At 50.7% G+C, this 24,190-nt stretch overlaps 1 protein-coding gene across 2 annotated transcripts; it reads left to right on the top strand.

The window, feature by feature from the left end:
* The first annotated feature begins 139 nt into the window (after positions 1-139).
* On the top strand, positions 140-23,991 carry BRSK1 (BR serine/threonine kinase 1). 2 transcript variants are annotated; one of them, XM_059905688.1, is made up of 19 exons: positions 140-293; positions 1,812-1,906; positions 1,995-2,080; positions 4,077-4,217; positions 6,844-6,960; positions 7,043-7,076; positions 7,162-7,230; positions 8,938-9,084; positions 9,658-9,689; positions 10,026-10,196; positions 10,705-10,802; positions 11,016-11,175; positions 11,400-11,460; positions 11,902-12,268; positions 12,736-12,784; positions 12,874-12,997; positions 13,720-13,918; positions 22,098-22,187; positions 23,683-23,991. In XM_059905688.1, exons 1-19 carry the CDS (start codon positions 158-160, stop codon positions 23,838-23,840), a joined length of 2,334 nt encoding a protein of 777 aa, XP_059761671.1. In that variant the 5' UTR covers positions 140-157; the 3' UTR covers positions 23,841-23,991. The 2 variants fall into 2 exon arrangements, with proteins under 2 accessions (XP_059761671.1, XP_059761670.1); XM_059905687.1 differs by lacking the exon at positions 140-293 and having other exon boundaries at positions 1,823-1,906; positions 1,995-2,084.
* Positions 23,992-24,190: the final 199 nt, after the last annotated feature.

Raw genomic sequence — 24,190 nt, 5'->3', positions numbered from 1 at the left:
GGGGGGGGCCCAGCCCAGCCCCCTGGGGACCCCCGGAGAGGTGGGGGGCAGCCGGGGGGGCCGGGACGGAGCGGTCGCCGGCCCCCACCGGAGGGACGGGGCGACCGGCCGCAGGGGGGGCGGCCGGGGGGCCGGTCGGGCCGGGACCAAGGGCATCATGTCGTCCGGGGGCAAGGAGGGGGGCGGGGGCTCCCCTGCCTACCACCTCCCGCACCCACACCCACACCCACCCCAGCATGCCCAATATGTGGGCCCCTATCGGCTGGAGAAGACGCTGGGCAAAGGACAGACAGGTGAGTCAGGGGAGGGGACACCTGGCGCGGGGGCGAGGGGAGATAGGGGACAGAGGGCGGGACTCATGGGTATTCAAAGGGCAAGGGCTGGCCGCTCAGACCCCTGAGTCCCTCACAGAGAAGGGACTTGGGGTCCAGACTGCCGGGTCCCTAGGATGGAGGGGGGTGAGGGCTCAGACTCTGGGGTCCTGGGGAGAAGGAAGCTGGGGGCCTGGACTCCTGGGAGGAGGTGCTGGGGCCCAGAGGCTCCCACCCTTTGGGGGCAGAGGTTGGGGGGTCCGAGGCCACAGTGGGAAAGGGACCTCGGCCTGCAGCCAGGGTCTGGGCCGGGAGCTGAGGTCCTTGGTGCAGTACAGCCGCAGGCCAGGGTGAGGTGCTGGGATGGGGGTGCGCCTCAGGAAGCTGCTTCTCTCTGCACTGTCCTCTGGCCTAGGAGGGCCTCTGTTGGGGTTACAGGGGGACTGAAGCTGGGGCGATGAGGTCTACAGCATTCTGCCCCTTCTCCAGCATGCTGGCTCAATGTGGGGACCAGGAATGGAGAGGTGGAAAGGTGGATGCAAGTGGCAAATCCCTCAGGAGTGGCTGTGGATTGGGGGGGGGGGTCATCTTTCACTGTTGTTAAGCCTCTGTAACCTCTTTCCTGCCAGGTGGGTGGGTGTAAGACAGGAGCTGAACACCTGTGTTCTGGGTACAAGGTTCAGGATTGGGTCCAGGATCTCTATGAAGCTGAGGGTCAGGGCTGGGAGAGGATCAGACTCCATATCCTAGTGCAAAAAAAGTGTGAAGGTGTTGCTGACCTGAATTCCTGAGTTATGGGGGAGGAAGGGGCCATGGGCCTGGACTTGGGGGTCTGAGGGAAGAGGGGCTGGGGGCTTGGACTCTTGGGTCTAAGGGAGGAGGAGGCTGGGGGCCTGTACACCTGAGTCTGTGGCTTTGGGGCTTACCCTTGGGGAGTGGGGATACCCTTGGGGTGTGCATGCTTCCAGCTACAGCTGCTATTAAAAGAAGATCAAAGAAGGGGATTGAGAGGTCAGGGTTTGAGAGGAGGTGGAGGAGGATGGTCTGGGAAGGGGGCAATCATAAAATTATATTCCTTGGGAGACATGGTGTCTCCAGAAGATTAAAGGGCAAAGAATTCAAGGAAGTGATGGGTTGGGAGAGAGAGAGGTTTGTTTGCAGGAGGCAGATTGGAGGAGACAAAACTACGGAGACTCAGTGAGGCAAGAATATGTGGAGAGAGGAACTTAAATCGAGGGTAGCTGTGGAGGGAGGGGGAGGCAGGTAGGTGGATGGACAATCAGAAGGAACAGAATTGGGCAACAGGGAGCGGGAAGAGAATTGCGTTTGGTGGGAATGGCTGCTGTCAGCCGCAGGCGTTCAGGTGAGAGTGATTCAGGCCACCGTTGAACAGCCAGCAGGGGAAGAAAGAGGAAATGGGGTGGCAAGGGAGGCTTAGGAGCCAGAGGCGGGGAGAATGCCCTGGGAGCACAGCCCACATTTTCAATCCCAATCCCCCAGGTCTGGTTAAACTCGGGGTCCACTGCATCACGGGCCAGAAGGTTGCCATCAAGATTGTGAACCGGGAGAAGCTGTCCGAGTCAGTGCTGATGAAGGTGTGTCTGTGTGCTGGGGGAAGAGGGGACCCTTTGGGGCTGGGGGCAGGGAGGGAGGCAACGCTGACCTCCATTCCTTTTCCCCCAGGTGGAGCGGGAGATTGCCATCCTGAAGCTCATTGAGCACCCACATGTCCTCAAGCTCCACGACGTCTACGAGAACAAGAAATATTTGTAGGTATTTATAGACACCCAGCCCCCCATGTGCCCTCCCCAAGTTCCTAGGGTGAGACATTTCCAGAAACAAGGCATGGAGGGGCCTGGGGAAACTTGAGCTCTCCTGGCTGGGCCACTGAAGGCCCAGTTCCTTCCTTACTGCACAAGGACAACCCCCCCACACACACTCATAACACTCCTTGTTCCCACACTGAGCTGGCCTGACGCTACAAGCCGATTGTGCCCCAGCAACAGGACAGCTAAGCCTGAGCCATCCCGAGTTGGGGACAGAGGCTGATCCTCCCCCTTCCTCTCCAGCCCCAGTCCCTCGCCCTACTGCACTGCAGGGAACACTCGAAACTGGATCATCCTGATGCCCTCAGCCAGACCCAACTTGCTAAGGGCAGATCCCTTTCCTATTTGCTAGGGCAATGGGGCCTAGCAAAGCCCCAGGCCTCTTCCCAAACCCCCTCTCTGGAGCACTGGAGGCTCCCTTCGTCCCCCAGCATAACTCTGGGTGCTATGACTGGACACCCCAACAATGGTCTCCTTAGGAGTTCTAAGTCTGCATCTCAAAGTTGATTACTCCCCTTAGGATGGGGGTGGGGTCCAGCTGTCCAGACTCCAGACAATAGACCTTTGTCTGGACTCTGGTGACCCAAGGGACAGCTGGACTGGGCAGCGAGAGAGGGGACAACCCCCTGCCCCCACCAGGCAGTCCCCAGGATGAACCAACTCCAGCACCCATCAGATGCTAGGTTGGATTTCCCTAGGAAGGAAGCTGGCCAGCCCCAGGTACTCATGGGAATTGTAGTCCTCAGGCTTCCCCAGGTGTGGCGGCAGGGAGGGGCCATTGTCCCTGATTGGTGGAGCTATCACTCTCACTCCACCATCCTTGTGGGGAGGGAGGGTCCATGGGAGTTTGTGCTTCACAGAGGAACCTCAAGTTTTCCAAGAGCTCATAGAAATTGAGCTTTTGTTTTCCAGGCGCTGATGGGAATTAGAGGTTTAGCCTCCCAGAGCCTGATGGGATTTGGAGTGTTTAGAATCCAGGTGGCTGATGGGAATTAGAAGTCTCTATGTCCCAGAGGCTTATGGGAGTTGGGAGTTTTTAACCTCTCAGGAGCTGAAGGGAGTTGTAGTCTTTTACTTCACAGAAGTTGACTTAGATTGGTGCACAAGGCAATCGTTTTGGCCAAGAGTTAATGAGAATTCAAGTTTCTTCATCCCAGAGGCTTATGGGAATAAGAGGCTTGGCTTCCCAGGGGGTAATGGGAGTAGGTAGGGGTGGGGGTGGGGGTCTTCATTTCCCAAAGTCCTGTGAGAATTGGGGGTCTCCTCCAAGTGCTGATGGAGTTGCCTTATCTCCTGAAACAACTAGGAGTCAAAGTATTAATACTCCTGAAGTTGACATGGGAGTCTGTGCTGCCCAGGGCTGATGGGAATTGAATTTTGGCTTCCCAGAGGCTGATGGGAATTAGTGTCTCTTTCTCTCAAGGACTGATGGGAATTGGAGTCTTTACCTCCCAGGGGTTGATGGGAGTTGTAGGCTATAGCTCACAGATGTTGACTGTTCATTTGGTACACAGTGCAAATATCATTATCCAAAAATAGATTAAAATTCCATTATCTGCATCCCAGAAACTAATAAGAATGAGAACTTTGGCTTCCCAGAGGCTGATGGAAATACAGGGCTTTATTTCCTAGGGGCCTATGAGAATTGGGATCTCTGACCTCCAGGTGCTAATGGAATTGCCTTATCTCCTGAGGACAACTAGTCAAAGTGTTGACCCCTGAAACTGACATGCTGACCAGGGCTAATGGGAATTGAGTTTCTGTTTCCCAGAGGCTAATGGGAATTGGAGCCTCCTCCTCCCAGGGGCTCATGAGAATTGGGATTCTCTGCCTCCAGGGGCCAATGGGATTGAGGTCTTGTGCTTTTGGAAGAGAGAGACCAGGCTCTTTGGTCCTCCACATGCCCCTTCCAGCCCTCTGCCTCCTCCATGTCCCCCAGGTACCTGGTTCTGGAGCACGTGTCTGGAGGTGAACTGTTCGACTACCTGGTAAAGAAGGGGAGACTGACCCCCAAGGAGGCCCGGAAGTTCTTCCGCCAGATCGTGTCGGCGCTGGACTTCTGCCATAGCTACTCCATCTGGTGAGGGGGCAGGTTGAGGGGAGGCCAGAATGAGTACTGCCCAGAAGGCAGGCCCTTGGGAGCACATAGCAGGCTGCCTGGAAGCCAGAGTCCTGCAGCCCCCAAATAAATCTTTTATCCCTTTTTCAAAATTGAGATATAACTCTCACATCATAAGGAATTCCCTGGCGGTCCAGTGGTTAGGACTCTGTGCTTCCACTGCAGGGGGCATGGGTTCGATCCCTGGTTGGGGAACTAAGATCCCACAGGCCCCACGGCACGGCCAAAAAACAAAACAAAAAAACCCTCACACATCATAAAATTCACCGCTTGAAAGCGTACAGTTCAGTAGGTTTTAATATGTTCACAATGTTGTGCGTCACTACTACCTAATTTTAGAACATTTTCATCACCCCAAAAATCACTACCCACTAAGCAGTCACCTTGCCCCACCCCCAGCCCTGGGTAACCACTAATCTACTTTCTGTCTCTGCGGATTTACCTATTCTGGACATTTCCTATCAATGGAATCATACTATATGTAGTCTTTTTGTGGCTGGCTTCTTTCACTTAGCAAAATGTTTTCAAAATGTTGTAGTATGTATCAAGAACTTATTCCTTTTCACAACTGAGTAATATTCCATTGTATGGATATGTCATGTTTTATTTATCCGTTCACCAGTTGATGGACATTTTGGTTGTTTCTTCTTTCTGGCTATTATGAATAATATGAACATATGAACATTCCATACAAGTTTTGGCGTGTGCCTGTGTTTTCAATTCTCTTGGATATATATCTAGGATTAGAATTGTTGGGTCATATGGGAACTCTTTATTTTATTTTTTTATTTTTTGACCACACCGTGTGGCTTGTGGGATTTTAGTTCCCCAACCTGAGATTGAACCCGGACCCTCAGCAGTGAGACCACAGAGTCCTAACCACTGGACCACCAGGGGATTATGAGAACTCTATGTTTAGCCTTTTAAAGAAGTGCCAGGCCATTTTCCAAAGCAGCTGTATCATTCAACATCCCTGCCAGCAGTCTCTGAGGGTTCCAATCTCTTGCCACTTGTTATTATCTGACTTTTTGATTATACCTATCCTAGTGGGTGTGAAGTGGTATCTCACTGTGGTTTTGATGTGCATTTCAGTGATAGCTAATGATGTAGAACATCTTTTCATGTGCTTATCGGCCATTTGTATATCTTCCTCAGAGAAACATCTGTTCAGATCCTTTGCCCATTTTTAATTGAGTTATTTGTCTTTCTGTTACTGAGTTGTAAGAGTTCTTTATTCCAGAACAAGGGATAATTCTAGGAATAACTCCTAAGAGTTACTTATTCTAAGAACAAATCTTTTATCAAATGTATATTTTTCAAGTAATTTCTCCCAGTCTGTGACATGCTTTTACATTTTTTACAACAATATCCTGTGAAAAGCAAAAGTGTTACATTTTGATGAATTCCAGTTTGTTGATTGTTTTCCTTTTACAATTCATGCTTTTGCTTTCCCATTTAAGAAATATTTGCCCACGGACTTCCCTGGCGGTCCAGTGATTAAGCCTCCACACTTCCACTGCTGGGGGCACGGGTTCAGTCCCTGCCGGGGAACTAAGATCCCGCATGTTGCACGGTGTGGCCAAAAAAAAAAGAAATATTTGCCCAGCTCAAGGTCACAAAGGTTTCCTCCTGTGTTTTCTTCTAGAAGTTGTATAGTTTTAGCTCTTGCATTTAGGCCTGAGATCCATTTTGAATTAATTTTTGTATATGGCGTGGGGTAAAGGTTGAGGGTTATTTTTTTTTTGCATATAAACGTCTATATGAAAAGATCTTCCTTTCCTCATTGAATTGCTTTCAGCTCTCAGAACAAGATATTCAATATGCAGCATTTTAATGATTAATTCTGGTGCAAAATAGATGCCTCCAGTTCATCTTTCAGCCTCATCTGTTTGCGTACCTCGCTCTCTGGGATTTGGATCAGGGTGGAGGGGCTGAGACCTGGGAGTAAAGCTTGGTGATGAAAAGGCAGCCCATTTAACTTGTCAACACCTTAAGTGTCTAGACTCTGACATTAAAAACACTGGCCTCCAGGGGGCGATAGTCAACAGATTTAACAAGTATGACCCAGTTAAGGACCACTTCCAAGAGAAACTGTAGAATCTTCTGCCCCACCTCCCCCAGACATTAACCCTTACATCCTGAGGAGTTTGTCTCTGGGGGGGCGGAGAACCAGTGATGGGCTTGGGGTGGCAGTATTTTTTTTTATTATTCAGCATTGAAATATTTGAATGTTTTAAGAACCAGCTCAGTATCATCTGCCTGCTTACCTCAAAATATCTCACTTCACACATATTCAAATATTTGTGGATAAAATGATACGCTGTGTGGGGTCTCCTACAAAATCGTCCAGTGGGGGAAGGAGAGCATATGTAGGGATAGAGATAAGAGAAGATTTGCCCCGAATTGATAATGGGTGAAGCTAGTGGGTGGGTACACGGGGCTTCCTATATTCTTGTTCCAACTTTGGGGCATGCTTGAAAACGTCCCTAATTAGAAGTTTCCAGATATGTCCCCCCCTGAGAATATTGAATGGGGCCTTGGCTTCTGGGAAGAGGGCAGAGGCCTGAGTCCCACTGTCCTGTCTCAGCCACAGAGACCTAAAGCCTGAGAACCTGCTTCTGGACGAGAAAAACAACATCCGCATCGCGGACTTCGGCATGGCGTCCCTGCAGGTGGGGGACAGCCTCCTGGAGACCAGCTGTGGGTGAGTGGGGGCCCGGCCTCCTACGCCCCAGGGAGGGGGTCAGAAGCCAGCCAGAAGCTCATACCACCTCTCTCTCTCTCAGGTCCCCTCACTATGCATGTCCAGAGGTGATTAAGGTGAGTGAGGGGCAGGTGGAGGGGAGAGAGGAGCGGAGGGAACCTGGGAGAGATGAACGTGATGGCTGGTCCTTCTCCCTTCCAGGGGGAAAAGTACGATGGCCGCCGGGCGGACATGTGGAGCTGTGGAGTCATCCTCTTCGCCCTGCTTGTGGTAAGGCACTCCTCACCTCTCCTGCCCCGTTTCTAGAACAGTCCTGCCTGGTGGAAGCACAGAACATTTACTTCCATCCTCACCTCAGGGGTTGTTTCCCAAATATTTAACTGGTACCAGGAAGGTGGGGGTATTCACCAACAGAGCAAAATCCTGGGGGCACCCCTCTCTGTGCCTGGAGCTAACCGTTCAGTCACAGAACTGTGAGATAGCCCAGGCGGGTCCCCCGGAAAGGGATGGGGCAGCCAGGAGGACTTGGAGCACTTGGGAAAGTGGCTGTTTACTAACTGATCCTGATTACAGTACTGTAATGATTAATAGAACCAGACTGGGGAATATCAGCCTGGCTCCTACCACAGGGCCTTTGCACCTGCTCTTCCATCCCTGCCAGCCCTGTTGCTCACCTAGTTAATACTAGACTGCTTTTAGCTCTCAGCTCAATTGTTGCCCTTCCAGGAAGCCTACCTGGCCCCCTTCACTCCCCCAATGTGGTCAGATTTCCTTGTGGTAGGCTATCTCCTTCCTGGCAGCTAACAGAGTTGTCATTGTGTGTGTAACTCCTTGAGGGATATCTCTCTGTGATTTCCCCTCCTCTTCAAGGCATTTGGATTTAATCGTCCACCCTAATCCCTGGACGATTTCACCTCCAGATCCTCAATGAATTATATCTGCAGAGACCCTATTTGTAAACAGGGTCATATTCTGAGGTTCTGGTAGACATGAATTTTGGGGGCACACCACTCAACTTGCTACACTCCCAGATTCCCATAGGCCTCGCTCAGCCCAGTCTGTGCTCCAGTGTCACCTCAATCACTCCATCACTATATAGCTCCCTCACCAGCCTCTCCCACTCTTGGGTGTGAACTGTAGGAGGGCAAGGGCTTGCTTTGTTCACTCCTAGATCCTTGACCTGTAATGGATGCTCACTTTTTAAAAATGAATGAAGATTACCCCTCCTGAAACTAGGGAGAAGCATGTTTTCATTTTTTTAAATTTACTTATTTATTTTGCCACAACTTGTGGGATCTTAGTTCCCAGACCAGGGATTGAACCTGGGCCATGGCAGTGGAAGCCTAGAATTCTAACCACTGGACCACCAGGGAACTCCCTGGGAGAAGCATGTTTATTTATTTATTTATTTATTTATTTTTGGCTGTGTTGGGTCTTCGTTTCTGTGCGAGGGCTTTCTCCAGTTGCGACAAGTGGGGGCCACTCTTCATCGCGGTGCGCGGGCCTCTCACTATCGCGGCCTCTCTTGTAGCGGAGCACAGGCTCCAGTCGCGCAGGCTCAGCAGTTGTGGCTCACGGGCCTAGTTGCTCCGCGGCATTTAGGATCTTCCCAGACCGGGGCTTGAACCTGTGTCCCCTGCATTGGCAGGCAGATTCTCAACCACTGCGCCACCAGGGAAGCCCAGAAGCATGTTTTTAAAGGACAGCCTCCAAGCTGCGGCCCCAGCCTCTTAGGCGCTGGAGCCAGACTGCCCGTTGTCAAATCCCTGCTCTGCCACTCAGAGCTAGATGGTCTTGGGCAAATTGCTGGATGGCTCCGTGCGTCAGCTTCCCCACCTGCAAAGTGGAGATAGTAATAGCTCCCTACCTCTTGGGGCTTGCGGTGAGGACTAAATGTGTCAATGCGTGTGAGGCGCTTAGGCACTCGCCTGGAATATCGTAAGCTCTGTGTGTGAGGGGTCTTTATTTCTCACACAGGGGGCTCTGCCCTTCGACGATGACAACCTCCGCCAGCTGCTGGAGAAGGTGAAACGAGGCGTCTTCCACATGCCCCACTTCATTCCTCCAGACTGCCAGAGCCTCCTGAGGGGGATGATCGAAGTGGAGCCGGAGAAAAGGCTCAGCGTGAGTTGGGGGCGCGAGGATGGAGGGACAGTGGGTGGTGGGGACAGAATCGCTAGGGGAGTCATGAGGCTGGGAGGGGCATCGCTGGCTGAGCCCTGGCCCTGGGGTCCTGCCCACCTGCCCCGACAGACACACACACACACACACACACACACACACACACACACACACACACACACACACACACACACACACACACACACACACACACACACACACACACACACACACACACACACACACACACACACACACACCACCCCCCCCACCCCCACCCCCCCCGGGAGTGCGCATGCGCTTACCGGCCCTTCCGAGGCGGAGCGGAGCGGGGGGTGGGCAGGTTGCCACTGCGCATGCGGGACCTGTAGCCCGGCCAGTCCGGAGTAGTCAGAATGCGCCGCACAGCCGCCACTAGGGGGAGACATGAGCTGTCGTGCTGTCGTAGTGCCCTTGGTTGGGGGAGGGAAGGAGGCACGTTAGGGACCCCCAACATCACCCAGTCTACTTTCACTGCGTGCCTACTGTGTTCAAACGATCTCACTTCTGCTTCTCTACGACCCACGCCCCTCACAGCTGGAGCAAATTCAGAAACATCCCTGGTACCTGTGAGTATGGGGGAACTGGACACCTGGGTCCCTGGCGGAGGGAGAGGACCCCAAATATCGTGGGTTCCCAAAGCAGGAGAGCCGGCTAGGGGGCGGAATGCCGAGGGTCTTGAATAAGGAGGGGCTAGGGGCTCGAACTTCTGGGTCCTAGGGGAGGAAGACAGAGGTAGAGAAGAGGTTGGGGCCGAACTCCTGGGCCTGGACTCCTGGGTGTGAGGGGGGAGAGGCCGGGGCCCGGACTCCTGGGTTCCCAAGAAAGGAGCAGGCTGGGACCCGGGACCCCTGAGTCTCCGCTGAAGGAGATGCCCCATGCGCTACAATTCTTCTCCTCCCCAGGGGCGGGAAACACGAGCCGGACCCGTGCCTGGAGCCAACCCCAGGCCGCCGAGTGGCCATGCGGAGCCTGCCATCAAACGGAGAGCTGGACCCTGATGTCCTGGAGAGCATGGCTTCACTGGGCTGCTTCAGGGACCGCGAGCGGCTGCATCGCGAGCTGCGCAGCGAGGAGTAAGACCCCCCCCACTCTAACACATAACACCCTGGCCACATGGGGTGAGCTGCTGCAGCTCTCCCGACAGCCGGCAGGGGGCGCGCCGGGGCCTTGCGCACTCGCAGACTCCCCTGATGGGGAGGTCCAGGCCACTAGAAAGGGCGTGGCTCAAAGCTCCCGCGAGGAGCTGTTCTAGGGGGAACCAGGAGGGAGTGGTAGGACCAGTGGGAAAAAGAAACGATGCTGAAAAGTATTAATAGATGCTGAGGCCAACTTAGTGCCTCACATAGTGCTTACATATAGTAAGTGCTCAGGTGTTAGCATAATTATTATTAACGTTGAGTAAAATGAGGCTGAGATGTACACTGAGACAAAGGGACCAACCTTATTGATACCTAGGAGAATGGAACCGTAGACAGAGAAACTGAGTGGACTGAGCCGAGCCACAGACACAGGGAGGGGATGAGACCATCTCTGGGACCTGACCTTTGACCCCAGTGCTCTCCTACCCGCCCCCCCCCATAGGGAGAACCAAGAAAAGATGATATATTATCTGCTTTTGGATCGGAAGGAGCGGTATCCCAGCTGTGAGGACCAGGACCTACCTCCTCGGAATGATGTTGGTGAGAAGGGCAAGGCTCGGAGTCCAGACCCCAGATTCCTGAGGGAAGAAAGGGCTGCAGGCCTTGAGCTTCTGCGTTTAGACTCCCTGACTTGCTCTGTGACCTTTGTCAAAACCCCTCTCCACTCTGAGCCTCAGTTTCCCCATCTGTACGAGTGCCATGTACAGCTGGACCAGTGTATCTTTTGACTGGGTTGAAACTCTCGGCCCTCAGACCCACCCCGGAAGCGTGTGGATTCCCCCATGCTGAGCCGTCACGGGAAGCGGCGGCCAGAGCGGAAGTCCATGGAAGTCCTGAGCATCACGGATGCGGGGGGTGGTGGCTCCCCGGTGCCCACCCGACGGGCCCTGGAGATGGCCCAGCACAGCCAGAGGTGGGAGCCCCTGCCCCTCCCGTGGGATCCACAGCCCTGGGTGGGGAGGGAGTTCAGGGCTCTAACCCCATACCCACCTCAAAGGTGCTGTGTGATTGGGACAAGTCTCCTCCCCTCTCTGGGCCTGTTTCCTCATCTCAAAGGAGTGTGGAAGGGAGAGGACATCTGAGCCTTCTGAAACCCTCCCACCTGATTTCTTTTTTCTTAATCTGTCCTGAAAACAGATCCCGTAGTGTCAGTGGAGCCTCCACTGGTCTGTCATCCAGCCCTCTGAGCAGCCCAAGGGTAAGGCCAGGTCCCAGATGGATTAAGAAGGGGTAAGGGGGTGAAGACACTGTGGAGCAAAGATGGAACAGCAGAAATTACAACTCCCATGAAGTCTTGGGACGATGCCTCCTTGCCCCTAAAGGGCCAAAGACCCAAGGCCTCATTAGTATTTTAGTCCATTGGCCATTTCCCACCTTAACAGGATAGCGTTTTCAGTGTGTCTGAAGGGTTCCATTTATTCAGTTAACAAAAGCTAGTTGAGCGCCTCCTGGGTACTAGTCACTGCTGAGTTTACAGTCAGCATGATAGAAAAAGTCCCGGCCCTCCCCCGCAACAATGGGGGTTGGGGGAAGTAATTGGACTACAAGTTCCAGCATGCTTTGGGGTGCACCTCTGTGAGTCTGTGCTAGTGGGCCTAGAGCCTCCTCCACCCTCTCACCCGACTCCACCACTCCGCAGAGTCCGGTCTTTTCCTTCTCACCGGAGCCCGCTGGAGATGAGGCCCGGGGTGGGGGCTCACCGACTTCCAAAACGCAGACGCTGCCTTCTCGGGGCCCCAGGGGTGGGGGCGCCGGGGAGCAGCCCCCTCCCCCCAGTGCCCGCTCCACACCCCTGCCCGGCCCCCCAGGCTCCCCACGCTCCTCCGGGGGGACCCCCTTGCACTCGCCCCTGCACACGCCCCGGGCCAGCCCCACTGGGACCCCAGGGACAACGCCGCCCCCCAGCCCCGGCGGTGGCGTCGGGGGAGCCGCCTGGAGGAGTCGTCTCAACTCCATCCGCAACAGCTTCCTGGGCTCCCCACGCTTTCACCGGCGCAAGATGCAGGGTATGGAGGTCCTTTGGGGGTGAAGGGACTGGGGATGCGGACTCCTGAGTCCTAATGTGGTGGTGGGGGCTGGGGTCTGACATCTGGGTCCCCGGGAAGGAAGAGGCTGGGGGCCTGGACTCACACATCCTAGGTGAAGATGCTGTTGTGAGCAGAGATTCAGGTGTTGGGGAGAGAAGAGGCGGGGCCTCCAACTCTGGAGGAGGAGCTCATCTGAAAGACACGCCCCTTCAGTGCTCTGGCTCACCTTCCCATTGGCTCATAGCTAGCAAGCCTCACCTCGGGAGGCGTGGCCTAACCAGGGGCCCATCCCTAGAAGGAACATCATGCCGTGTGCCATTTGGGGTTTAGCTGCTGGGAAGTGAATAGACTCTGGGGGCTGGAACCTCTGGTTGGAGGCCACTGCTGGCCTGTGTGCTGGACACCAGGATGATGGACATGTGTTGACCATGCTCTCCCCTCCCCAGTCCCCACTGCCGAGGAGATGTCCAGTTTGACGCCAGAGTCCTCTCCAGAGTGAGTCTGACAGGGAAGAGGGGCAGGGGGGTGGATTTCATTCCCTTAGCCCCCTCCTGACCCACCTCCAACTATCCCCTCCCACTCAGGCTGGCAAAACGCTCCTGGTTCGGGAACTTCATCTCCTTGGACAAAGAAGAACAAATATTCCTCGTGCTAAAGGATAAACCTCTCAGCAGCATCAAAGCGGACATTGTCCATGCCTTCCTGTCGGTGAGGGGCCTGGGTCCCCATGCAACCTCGCCGCCACAGAACTACAAATCTCAGCAGCCTCTGGGGTTCACCACCTTAGCACTGGCCTGAGTTCCACCTGGGGCTCATGAGATTTGTAGTTTTCCAGCCCGAGTTGGGCTTGGTCGTTGTGGGGGCATGGAGGCAGGAGAGGTTTATTGCGCCCTGGGGCTTGGAATTGGTGAAACAGGATCCTGAATTACAATTTCTCACATATTAGCATCCACCGAGGACTAGTGAGTTTCCTAGCCATTTCCCTACCACCAGGTCTGAGATTGGCAAAAGGAACTACATTTTCCAGTGGACTCTAGGGCTGTACACTGGGTCCTGTGGTTTTTTGCTTTAGGGTCTCATGGGACTTAAAGTTTCTGAGACAGATGTGACTTTAGCCAGTGTTTGTGGAGGAAGGAAGAAGTTTGTTTCATGTGGTTCTGGAGCCTGGGGTTGGCACCAGATATGAGAACCCTTATTACCTCGGGATTCAGTTGCTCAATCATTCCTCTGATGCCCTGTTTATAAGGCAGAGAAAACTACGAATCCCAGCGGACAGTGGGGCCTCCCAATGCCTTTCCTGTTATTCTTTCCCCCTGGTGGCTGAGGGGACTGGTAGTTTCTTGGGCAGAGCTGGTCATAGGGCTGCTCATCCATCCCCTGGAGTCAGGTCGCTGAAATCACCCCCTCCTTTTGTCCCCCACCTCTCTCAGATCCCCAGCCTGAGTCATAGTGTGCTGTCACAGACCAGCTTCCGGGCTGAGTACAAGGCCAGTGGTGGCCCCTCCGTCTTCCAGAAGCCCGTCCGCTTCCAGGTGGACATCAGCTCCTCTGAGGGTCCAGAGCCCTCCCCACGGCGGGACGGCAGCGGTGGTGGTGGCATCTACTCTGTCACCTTTACTCTCATCTCTGGTAAGTTTCCCTTGATGCGGCTGCCCCCAGCCTGGTGTGTGGGATGCTCAAAAGAGCTGAGATAGGGTAGCAGCCCAGGAGGGCAGCAAGCAGGAGGAGGAGATGGTGCTGACTCTGTGAGCCCCGTCTTCTCCCAGACCCCCCACATCCTCTCCTTCACAACATGCCAAGTGCTTTATGTGCACTACTTCCTTGAAGCTTCCCAGCAGCCTTTGAGGTTTCACAGAGAAGAAAACTGCATCCTAAAGAGGTAAATTGACTTGGCCAGAGTCACACTGCAGACCGTGACAGAGCTGGGGCTCAACCGAGGTCTCCTGACCTCAAAGCACTGGGCTCTTCCTAGATTAAGACTGTGATGTTCTGCTGTCAAAACTCATTCCTACACCCAGAGCAGACATCACCAATCGATCACAGCACTTCTTTCTGCTGAGCTCTACTGCAGGCAGCCACAACCAATCAAGAGTTGGCACAAGAGATGAAAACCACAGAAGTGCCTTGCTTCCAATTCTGCTTGGTCCTTGAGTCCTGTTAACAAGAGTTTGGATAATGAGGAGTACCTCTGTTTGCTGTCCTTGGCACCAATCTTAACATGGCACATCTGGGAGATGAGCTTGTTCCTAGAGTTTTTAAGGAAGCTGCTATGGGGCACTGGGGAATTACATCACCGAAATGAACTATGGCTCTTTTTTTTTCTTCTTTAAAGACTAACATGCAGAACTTTCTCAATGTTAAGATTTTTTTCCCCTCCCATTTACTTTTCTTACGTTTCTGGGTCTTCATGGCCTCAACTAGAACCCGTTTAAATAGAAAACAACGCACATCATTATTTTAAGTCGAATCTTCCTTAGTCCCACTTGCAAACCATGGATTTATGCCCAGCCCCAATAGGGGGATTTTGAGGCAAGGGAGAAGAGTCCTTTGCTGGGTGGCGGGACTGGTTCCACAGGGTGGGAGCTCCTTCCCTGTCCCCAGCCCGAAGTCAGTCTTACTGATGAAAAAATTAATCAGTCCATCTAAAAAAAAAGAAAATTTTATTCAAGGCAAACTGAGGATTATAACTGGGGAACAGCCTTTCAGAAAGCCTTAGATGATCAAATATTTGGTCTCTCGATGCAAAGGTGGTTGCTTACTTGCCCTGAGTCCATCCTGTTCCTTGATGTTGAGTTTTAATAGCCAAGTTATTTCTTTCCCTTTAGGGGGTTGTACTAGTAAGATGTCTGGCATGAACTACAGGTCAATTCCAAGTTGTCCACTAGGACTTATGCCAATTTTATCTTGCATTTGCATTGTGCATGTTCATGATTAGGCAGTAAATACAGGCGTCAATTTACAAAACTAGAATTTAATATCCACTGAAATGTAATCTTTTTCTTTCTAAAATTACCCTCATTTCTACCAAATATAGCCAAATTAAGACTAATTTGTTTGCAAAATAAGTCTGGTTAATTGACCACATAAGCTGTTTTATTTATTTATTTATTTTTCTAAATTTATTTTATTTATTTACTTTTGGCTGCATTGGGTCTTCATTGCTGCACTTGGGCTTTTTCTAGTTGCGGTGGGCAGGGCCTACTCTTCGTTGTGGTGTGTGGGCTTCTCACTGCAGTGGCTTCTCTTGTGGAGCATAGGCTCTAGGCACGCGGGCTTCAGTAGTTGTGGCACGCCAGCTCAGTAGTTGTGGCACGCAGGCTCAGTAGTTGTGGCGCACAGGCTTAGTTGCTCTGTGGCATGTGGGATCTTCTCGGACCAGGGCTTGAACCCGTGTCCCCTGCATTGGCAGGCGGATTCTTAACCACTGTGCCACCAGGGAAGCCCCTATTTATTTATTTATTTTCTGGCCTCACCACACAGCTTGTGGGATCTTAGTTCCCTGACCAGGGATCGAACCCGAGTCCACAGCAGTGAAAGCTCGCATCCTAACCACTGGACTGCCAGGGAATCCCAAACATAAGCTGTTTTAAATTGGCTGTGCTGGAACTTTTCATAAAGGATCTCAGATTGAATTTTTTTTTTAAGAGTATAGTTGATTTACAGTGTCATGTTAGTTTCAGGTATACAGCAAAGTGATTGAGTTTTACATATACATATATTCATTCTCAAATTGAACTTTTTTTAAAGATTGATTTATTATTATTATTTTTTTTTTTTTAATTTTTGGCTGCATCGGGTCTTAGTTGCAGCAAGCGGGATCTTTGTTAAGGCCTGCGGGATCCTTCGTTGGGGTGCGTGGCCTCTTCGTTGCAGAGCGCGGGCTTCTCTCTAGTTGTGGCGTGTGGGTTTTCTCTTCTCTAGTTGTGGTGCCCGGGGTTCCAGGGTGCGTGGGTTCTGTAGTTTGTGGCACACGGGCTCTCTAGTTGAGGCACACAAGCTCAGTAGTTGTGGCACGAGGGCTTAGTTGCCCCGCAGCATGTGGGATCTTAGTTCCCTGACCAGGGATCGAACCTGCATCCCCTGCATTGTAAGGTGGATTCTTTACCACCGGACCACCAGGGAAGTCCCTCAGATTGAACTTTTAAAAAACTTCTTGAGGCCAGGAAATCCATGTCAAGGATGTGTCACAGATTCCACCTGAAATATCTATGTATTTGGATGAATTCCTCTCTTTTTGAGGTCCCTAAAATACTTTGGGCTTCTTGTACCTGTCAGGAGGTGGCTTTCCTTATCTACCTGAGAAAGCTGCTGGGAACCTAAGAGTTTCCAACATATGGAGACAACAGGTAAAGAGAAAAGGTAAATGTTTCAATTCTGCTTATAAAGGAACAATTTGCCAAATTGCTGCAAGTCAAGTCATAATTAGGTTGAGGGGAAGGGTTTCCTTATATCTGGAAAACACAGATTAAAAACCAGCAGTATTTCAGACAAAACCCCAAAATTATAATCATATTCATCAGTTCTCTCAGTCCTGTGTGACTAATTCTTGATCTTAATCTTCATAACAGTTTTATGAAGCCACCAGGTTTTCCATTAGTATGCTTTAATTTCTTACCCAGTTCAACAGTATGATCTGAAAGTTATCAGAAACCTGTACTTGTCAAAAAGTCCTTTCTATGAATCTTCTTGACAATGAAGCTTTTTTTTTTGGCAAAAGCATCAGAGTACAACAATAACTGTCTATAAATGACAAAAGACTTTAATAGTCAAGGTTAAAGACCTGATTCCAATGCGATTGACAAATGAACTTTGTTACTGCTGTGACATACGTCTTAAAATAATTACTAGAAATATGATTGATAACATTTTATCAGGACATACCAGATTTTTAGGAATTCTATATAATTTCTAGAATATATATATTAATGACATTTGTCTATACGATACAACCTAAGAAGTTTGATAACCTCTCATTTGACAATGCTTCCCATGTAATTTAACATACAAATTAAACTTAATATTTCTCTCTGAGATGCTCCAGGAGCCCTCTCTGAAGCATCCCAAAGTTAGCTAGGGGTCAAAAGAACTTCGATTAGAATTTGATATTTGGAAAGTTTGTCAAAATATCAAAAAGAGGACTTCCCTGGTGGCGCAGTGGTTAAGAATCCGCCTGCCAATGCAGGGGACACAGGTTCGAGCCCTGGTCCAGGAAGATCCCATATGCCGCGGAGCAACTAAGCCCGTGCACCACAACTACTGAGCCTGCGCTCTAGGGCCCGCAAGCCACAGCTGCTGAGCCCGTGTGCCACAACTACTGAAGCCTGCTCGCCTAGAGCCCGTGCTCTGCAGCAAAGAGAAGCCACCACAATGAGAAGCCCGCGCGCCACAAGGAAGAGTAGCTCCCGCTCGCAGCAACTAGAGAAAGCCTGTGCGCAGCAACAAAGACCCAACGCAGCCAAAAATAAATTAATTAGTTAAAAAAAAAATCAAAAAGATTTCAAAACACTTGGTCAAATAGGACATAGGTCACTGTATTCACTTAACCAAAGTCACAAAAAAGATTTCAAAAGCAAATACTGAAAGTTGTAACAGATTACCAGCTAAAGAAACTTTACAATCTGTTTTCAAAAGCAGATCAATATTTTCAGAAAACTTTGTCCTCTTAATAGAGAGAAAACCAAATTCAGGTTTTGTAACACTTTAATACTAAAATTCATTTACGGGAATTCCCTGGCAGTCCAGTGGTTAGGACTCGCTGCTTCCACTGCCGAGGGCCTGGGTTTGATCCGTAGTCAGGGAACTAAGATCCCACAAGCCGCACGGTGTGGCCATAAATAAATAAATAAATATAAAATTCATTTACTTAATTAAATTCAATTTAATCTTAGCCAACCCTGAACATGCACAAAACTTTTTCCTCGGGGTTTCTTTTCCCTTAACAAAAGGTATTTCCTTTCTTCATACTGTCTTTTACTGAAAATATACCTTCCACTTTTCTTGCATACCGAAATGTTTATTTTGGTAGCTTTAGTTACACGTGCATAATTCTTAACCTTAAAACTTAGTTTCTAGCACAAACTAAGTAGTAAGCAAGTATGAACTTTTACATTAGCATCCCATAGGTTAGCAAACGTATAAATACTGTTTATAGTTTCTAGAAAAAGTGTCTTTTTTTTCCACAGAACATGTTTTAGTGTGGCATCAACCATATTTATTAATAGTCCTAATTACCTTTAGTTTCTCTGTAAAAGGAAGCATATATTCAGTAATTACTGTTCCAGTATCTTATTTGGAAAGGATCTGGATATTCAATGGATTCCTGTAGTTTAACTTAGTTTAGTAAAACTCCATGAAGTTTCAAGTTATCAAAATCTGGAGAGACTACTTTAGATAGACATTCCCAAAACATAATTTTTCCTAAGGAGTTTACCTAAAAGTGCTTATCTCATTTACATCTATTTTATTTACTGAAAAGTTTCGTCACATCTAGTTATTTTTCTTGCTGACAAACTTTGTAACAGGAATAATATCTCATTTATTTGATTTCTAGTAAACCTAGGTACAATAAAAATATTACACTTAACGCTGATGACTCTAAAGACATGTCTGTATTAATTAATGCAACAAGCTTCAGCTAAATTTTAGTACCAGATATTAATGCTATACCCAATATTTCCCAGTTTACGCAAACCTGAAAGTCATTGGGGTTAGTTTTTTTTCTATTTCGGAGAATTTATATAAGTGCCTAATTTCCTTTCCTTGTAAGTGTAATTTCCACTTACAAACTAATTTTGGCAATAACACGTTTTCAACACACGTATATAGATACCTACAAACACACAGACAGACACGTACAAACACACAGACACCCCCCAGTTTCCATTCCAAAATGTCAGCCATGAATCAGTTACAATAATGTAAAACCCATCTGTTACAAAACAGGTTGGATTCAAATTACCTGTCTCCCTTTTGTTCTTTTTATAAGAATTACCTTTCCTGAAATTTGCATTTTTAAAAGATGGTGGAATTAAGAGTTCCTGGAGGAGACCAGGTAGAATATTTGCATATCAAAGGCATTGGAGGAGAAAGGCAAGTTCTCCTAGAAGGACTTTGTTCCCTTAAGGCCAGAATTTTTTTTTGTTTCCAATACTTACGAGCCTCTTAAGATAAAGAGGGAAGGTTTTGGGAATGGTAAAAGGATTGGTGGGTTTTGGATTGTTTCTGGAGCCGCACCTCTGGTCCGGTAAAGACTAGATTTGTAAAACAAGGACGGTTCTTAATTCCTTAAAGAACTGGGTGGCCACCTCAGTGACTGATCAAAGGACTGACATACCCATTCACCGATGTTGGAATGTTTTACTTTCCCTCGTTTAGCTTAGGTGAGACGGCTCCCCCCACCCCCCATATTCCTATCAGGCTCTGAATTTCAGCTGTGGTCAGTTTAGTCACACCGGTGGCCTCCCATCTTGGTAATCCATTTACAAACACTTCTGAGCATCCTTCCTGGGTTTTAAGAAATTTTTTAACTGTGGCCAGTCAGTTAGGCCTTTGATCTGAAGAGGCTCACCTACAGCCTCAGGTGGTCCCATTTCTAAAGGTAACCATTTAAGGGCATCGTCAGAGTGGACAGGCACTTCAGACAGAATTATTAGAATGAGTACTCAAAGGAGGATAGAGAGGAGCAGTAATGTTTTAGTTACCTTTTATGTCATTGATCTTTCATTAGCCTTCTGCAACAAATCTTTCAATGAGACCTTTTTTTTTGGCCACATCACACGGCTTGCAGGATCTTAGTTCCCCGACCAGGGATAACCAGGGATCGAACCCCGGGCCCCTGCAATGAAAGTGCTGAGTCCTCACCACTGGACCACCAGAGAAGTCCCTCAGTGAGGCTATGTTGGAATTTTGAAGACTTTCAAAATTCTAAATATGAATGACAATAGGAAAATAAGATGAGAGGTCTCTAAAATTTTACAGTTTAGAAGTTCTTCCAATTCAAAAGATCCTAGAAGCTAGCACTACAAATATTTTCCCCTGCTCAACTAATTTTAAAAAAGAAAAAAACTCTTAACTACTGTTGTTTCCAGTAGACCCTGCAGACAGAGGTCCAGGAGACTGCAGGGTTTAACTGCGCATGAAAAATCAGTTTTGGGGTGCTTAAAGGAACCCATCTTGGGGGCTTCCCTGGTGGTCCAGTGACTAAGTCTCTGTGCTCCCAATGCACGGGACCTGGGTTTGATCCCTGGTCAGGGAACTAGATCCCACATGCCGCAACTAAGAGTCCGCTTGCCACAACTAAAAGATCCCACGTGTCGCAACTAACAGCCAGTGCAGCCAAATAAATAAATAAATTTTTTTTAAAAAAAAAAAAAGAAAAGAAACCTATCTTGGCCATTTCAGGACAGATTTCCTTTAATTCCAATTAAGTAGTTGCAAACATACATAAGCCCAGCTGGTATTCCCATTGGTGGCTGTCTGCACAGGAGTTGTTTGGCCTTTGAGGCACAATTTCCCATTATTAATGTCATAGCCTAATTCAGATATGAAATATGATCTAAACAACTTTCTGAGGGCAGTGTGGTGGATTGTATGTGCACTGCATCTGAGTCTAGCTCCCCAAGGAGTTACCCGCGGGTTACTTCGACTCTTTTACCTGTCTCGGTTTCTCCCTGCAACAGCCTAAAACCATCACAGGTGCTCGGAGTTCTAGGTTATCAGCCTCTGTTGCCCATCCCCCCTCATACCTCCATGAGCAGTATTTACTTAATGGTTATGGTGGGTCTCCCTTAAGAGCTGAATAATTCAGTCTCTCATTTCACTAGCAAAAGTTTTTTTCAGACCGTATAGCAACTTGTTTTTATTTTTTCAATTCAAGCCAAATGTATTTATTTTATTTTATTTTTTATTTTTTGGCCTCACGGTGGGGTGGGGGCATGCGGGATCTTAGTTCCCCCACCAGGGATCGAACCCACACCCCCTTGCAGTGGAAGCCAAGGAGTCTTAACCACTGGACTACCAGGGAAGTCTTCCATTCAAGCCAAATTTAACAAAAACCCAGCCACCTATGTTTCCCTGGGCCTCTTGCCCAGACCCCCAGGTCCTGCCTAGGGAATACACCGGTGCCCCTTAAGACTCCAAGTCTTAAGTGAAAACAGCTCGAATAAAATTTTCAGGATCATCACTCAAACAACGAGATCCAGCTATCAGGAGAACTCGTCAGAACACCTGAGGAGTACCGAGAAGCCGGGGTGGGGGGGTGGGGTGGGGGGTGGAGGGGGTGGGGGTGGAGAGGGTGGGAGGTGGGGGGTGGAGGGGTGGGGGGGGGCAATGGGCCCATGCTGGTACTTAGCGCTGGTTCCGGTAGACTCCAGGTGCCCTCTGCTGGGTGTCTCTCATATCCTGCCGGCTACGCCATGCACGGCAACGAAAAAGTTAATCGGTCAATCTAAGAAAAAAGTGGAAAACTTTATTCGAGCCAAAGTGAGGATTATAACCCAGGAATGGCCGCTCAGAAAGCTCTGAGAACTGTTCCGCCATTAGAGGTCAAACCGAGGGCTGCACATTAAATGACGTGTTATTGACAGTGTACACAATCCAGGTACAAAGCGAGTAGTGGGTCATGGGTCTTCGTGGCCCCTGACAAGATTAAGAAGGTCACCTCCTAAGCAGGTGTGGTTAATGCAGGTGCACAGCACACGCTAAAGGGGAGGGAGGAGGCCCAAACCAGCAGAGAAAATTGTTGTGTTTGAAGTTTCTTGTTGTAAAATATGGATTTTGTTCCATCAGTCTGTTTCCCTGCCCCTTCCAGGTCCCAGCCGTCGGTTCAAGCGGGTTGTAGAGACCATCCAGGCTCAGCTGCTGAGCACTCACGACCAGCCCTCTGTGCAGGCCCTGGCAGGTGGGAGGCACCTTGGGGCACCCGTGGGGCGGAGGGGAGACTTCCTGGGGGCCAGGTGCTGCATGGGGGGTGTTACTGGCGAGGCTTCAGCTGTGGGGCAGCAGGGCCCACCTGCTGTCGCCCTTAGGTCCTACCTGCAATGCTGGGAGCAGGTTCCCAGAGAGGCTGGGGCCTGAGCTCCGAGGGAACCAGGCCATCCTGAGCCTGAGAAGGCCTCACCAGGGAGGGGACCTCCAGGGATCCCTAAGGGGATGACCCGTCTCTGTCTCGGAGGTAGCGGAGCTTTCCGCTAACAGAGGCTCCTGAACTGTGTTCTGGAGGAGGGTGGCCGGCCCTCCTGGTTTGCGCAGGATGGAGAGGTCCCTGGGATGCAGGAGTTTCAGTGCTAAAACCGGAACAAGTTGGTCATCCTCTCTGCAGATGCTCAGAGTCTTCTGGCCCTACTGGGCCTGGCTTTCAAGGACTTGGGCGTCCCCCCGGGAGCGGGCGAGGTCTGTGCTCCGGGGGGAAGGGGCTTCCCTTCACCCACCAGCCCCGGTCATCGGGAGCAGAATTCCCTAGCAACCAGGGATCAGCGAGGCCAGGGTCACAAACAACAAAGTCCGTACTTCAAACAACATCAATTTATTATCATACAGTCCTGGAGATCAGAGGTCCCACACAGGCTAAGCAGGCTAACACCAAGGCACCTGGCGGGAGGGCCTCAGTAGTAGGGAGCTGGAGGAACTCTACCTTCTGTTAGTCTGGTTCCCCAGGGCAACCAGAAGTGAGGAAGGCCCCCTGAACCTCTCCAGACCCGGTTGCCAAGGAAAGCTGGCCTTGACAACCAGAGTTCCTAAAAGGGCATGCATTCAAAGATGTAGGACCCACAGACACCCAGGGCCCAAGCCACATGCCTTATAAGGGGAGTGGGGCAATGCGGGACCTCTGGGTCCGCCCCAAAGAGGGGGAGCCCCATTGGTTGCTATGGCAACAAGGCCTCCAGCAATCAGTGTCTCTTAAGGGGCTGGCCTCTGCTACAGGTACTATTTTGGGCCCTACAGAAACTACTGCATGGCTACTGGCAAACCAGCACTGCCACCGCAGTCCCCTAGTCTGGGGCAGCGAGGCCCCACAGAAAGATAACCCCAGTCAGGCAGGCCCAGCTGGGAGAGCCCGAGACCCCCAAACAATCTGCTGTGGGCTCCACTGGGCCCCATTAACAACCAGTGGAAAGTAATGGGGCCCTTTGGCCATGATCGGGGGACTCAGACGGTGCTGTAACCAGTCTCTGAGGATGTCTCCTGAGCTGGGCCGGCCAGGTCTCACTGGGGCGTGGCCTGGCTTCCAAAGCCTTAGGTTTGGGGGCGCCTGGGACACGTGCCTCGTTGGTCTAGGGAAGCCAGGCCTGGTTGCTGGCGTGTGTGACCCCTGGCAGCCACCTCCCCTGCTGGAGCACGTCCCTGGGCTCGGTACCCCTGGGGTTCCTGAAGCCAGATCGCTTCCTCCCCCACAGACGAGAAGAACGGCGCCCAGACCCGGCCTGCCGGGACCCCACCCCGAAGCCTGCAGCCCCCGCCCGGCCGCCCAGACCCAGAGCTGACCAGCTCTCCCCGCCGAGGCCCCCCTAAGGACAAGAAGCTCCTGGCCACCAACGGGACCCCCCTACCCTGACCCCAGGGGGCCGGGGAAGGAGGGGCGCCCCCTCCACCCCCCTTCCCTGCCCCCCAACTGTGAATCTGTAAATAGGGCCCAAGGAGTACGTAGGGAGGGGGGAGACACAACAAACCCGGCCTTGCCCTGCAGGGATAGGGCTCAGGGGGCCGTGCCCAATGGGGGTGGTTCTGGGGGGACCGGGGGTGGGGAGCTGTTTCTATTTTATTTATTGATTAATTTATTATTTTATTTATTGATCAATCTCTCTGCGGGGTGGGGTGGGGGAGGGATGGGGTCTGGTTGGGGTGGCTTAGCAGATCCGGACGGACAGGGCCATCTGTCCTTGTGTCCCCAACTCCCCCTTCCTG

Source organism: Balaenoptera ricei, chromosome 19 (assembly GCF_028023285.1).
Source record: "Balaenoptera ricei isolate mBalRic1 chromosome 19, mBalRic1.hap2, whole genome shotgun sequence".
Taxonomy (NCBI): Eukaryota; Metazoa; Chordata; class Mammalia; order Artiodactyla; family Balaenopteridae; genus Balaenoptera; species Balaenoptera ricei.
Note: the sequence above shows the minus strand (reverse complement) of the source record. Positions and strands in the feature narration are given on the sequence as shown.

Excerpts from the sequence above, each read along its gene's own strand:
- BRSK1 (XM_059905688.1), top strand. The coding sequence starts at position 158 with ATGTCGTCCGGGGGCAAGGAGGGGGGCGGGGGCTCCCCTGCCTACCAC. Across the intron at positions 2,081-4,076 it reads TACGAGAACAAGAAATATTT|GTACCTGGTTCTGGAGCACG; the intron begins GTAGGTATTTAT and ends CATGTCCCCCAG. Across the intron at positions 11,461-11,901 it reads GCCCTCTGAGCAGCCCAAGG|AGTCCGGTCTTTTCCTTCTC; the intron begins GTAAGGCCAGGT and ends ACCACTCCGCAG.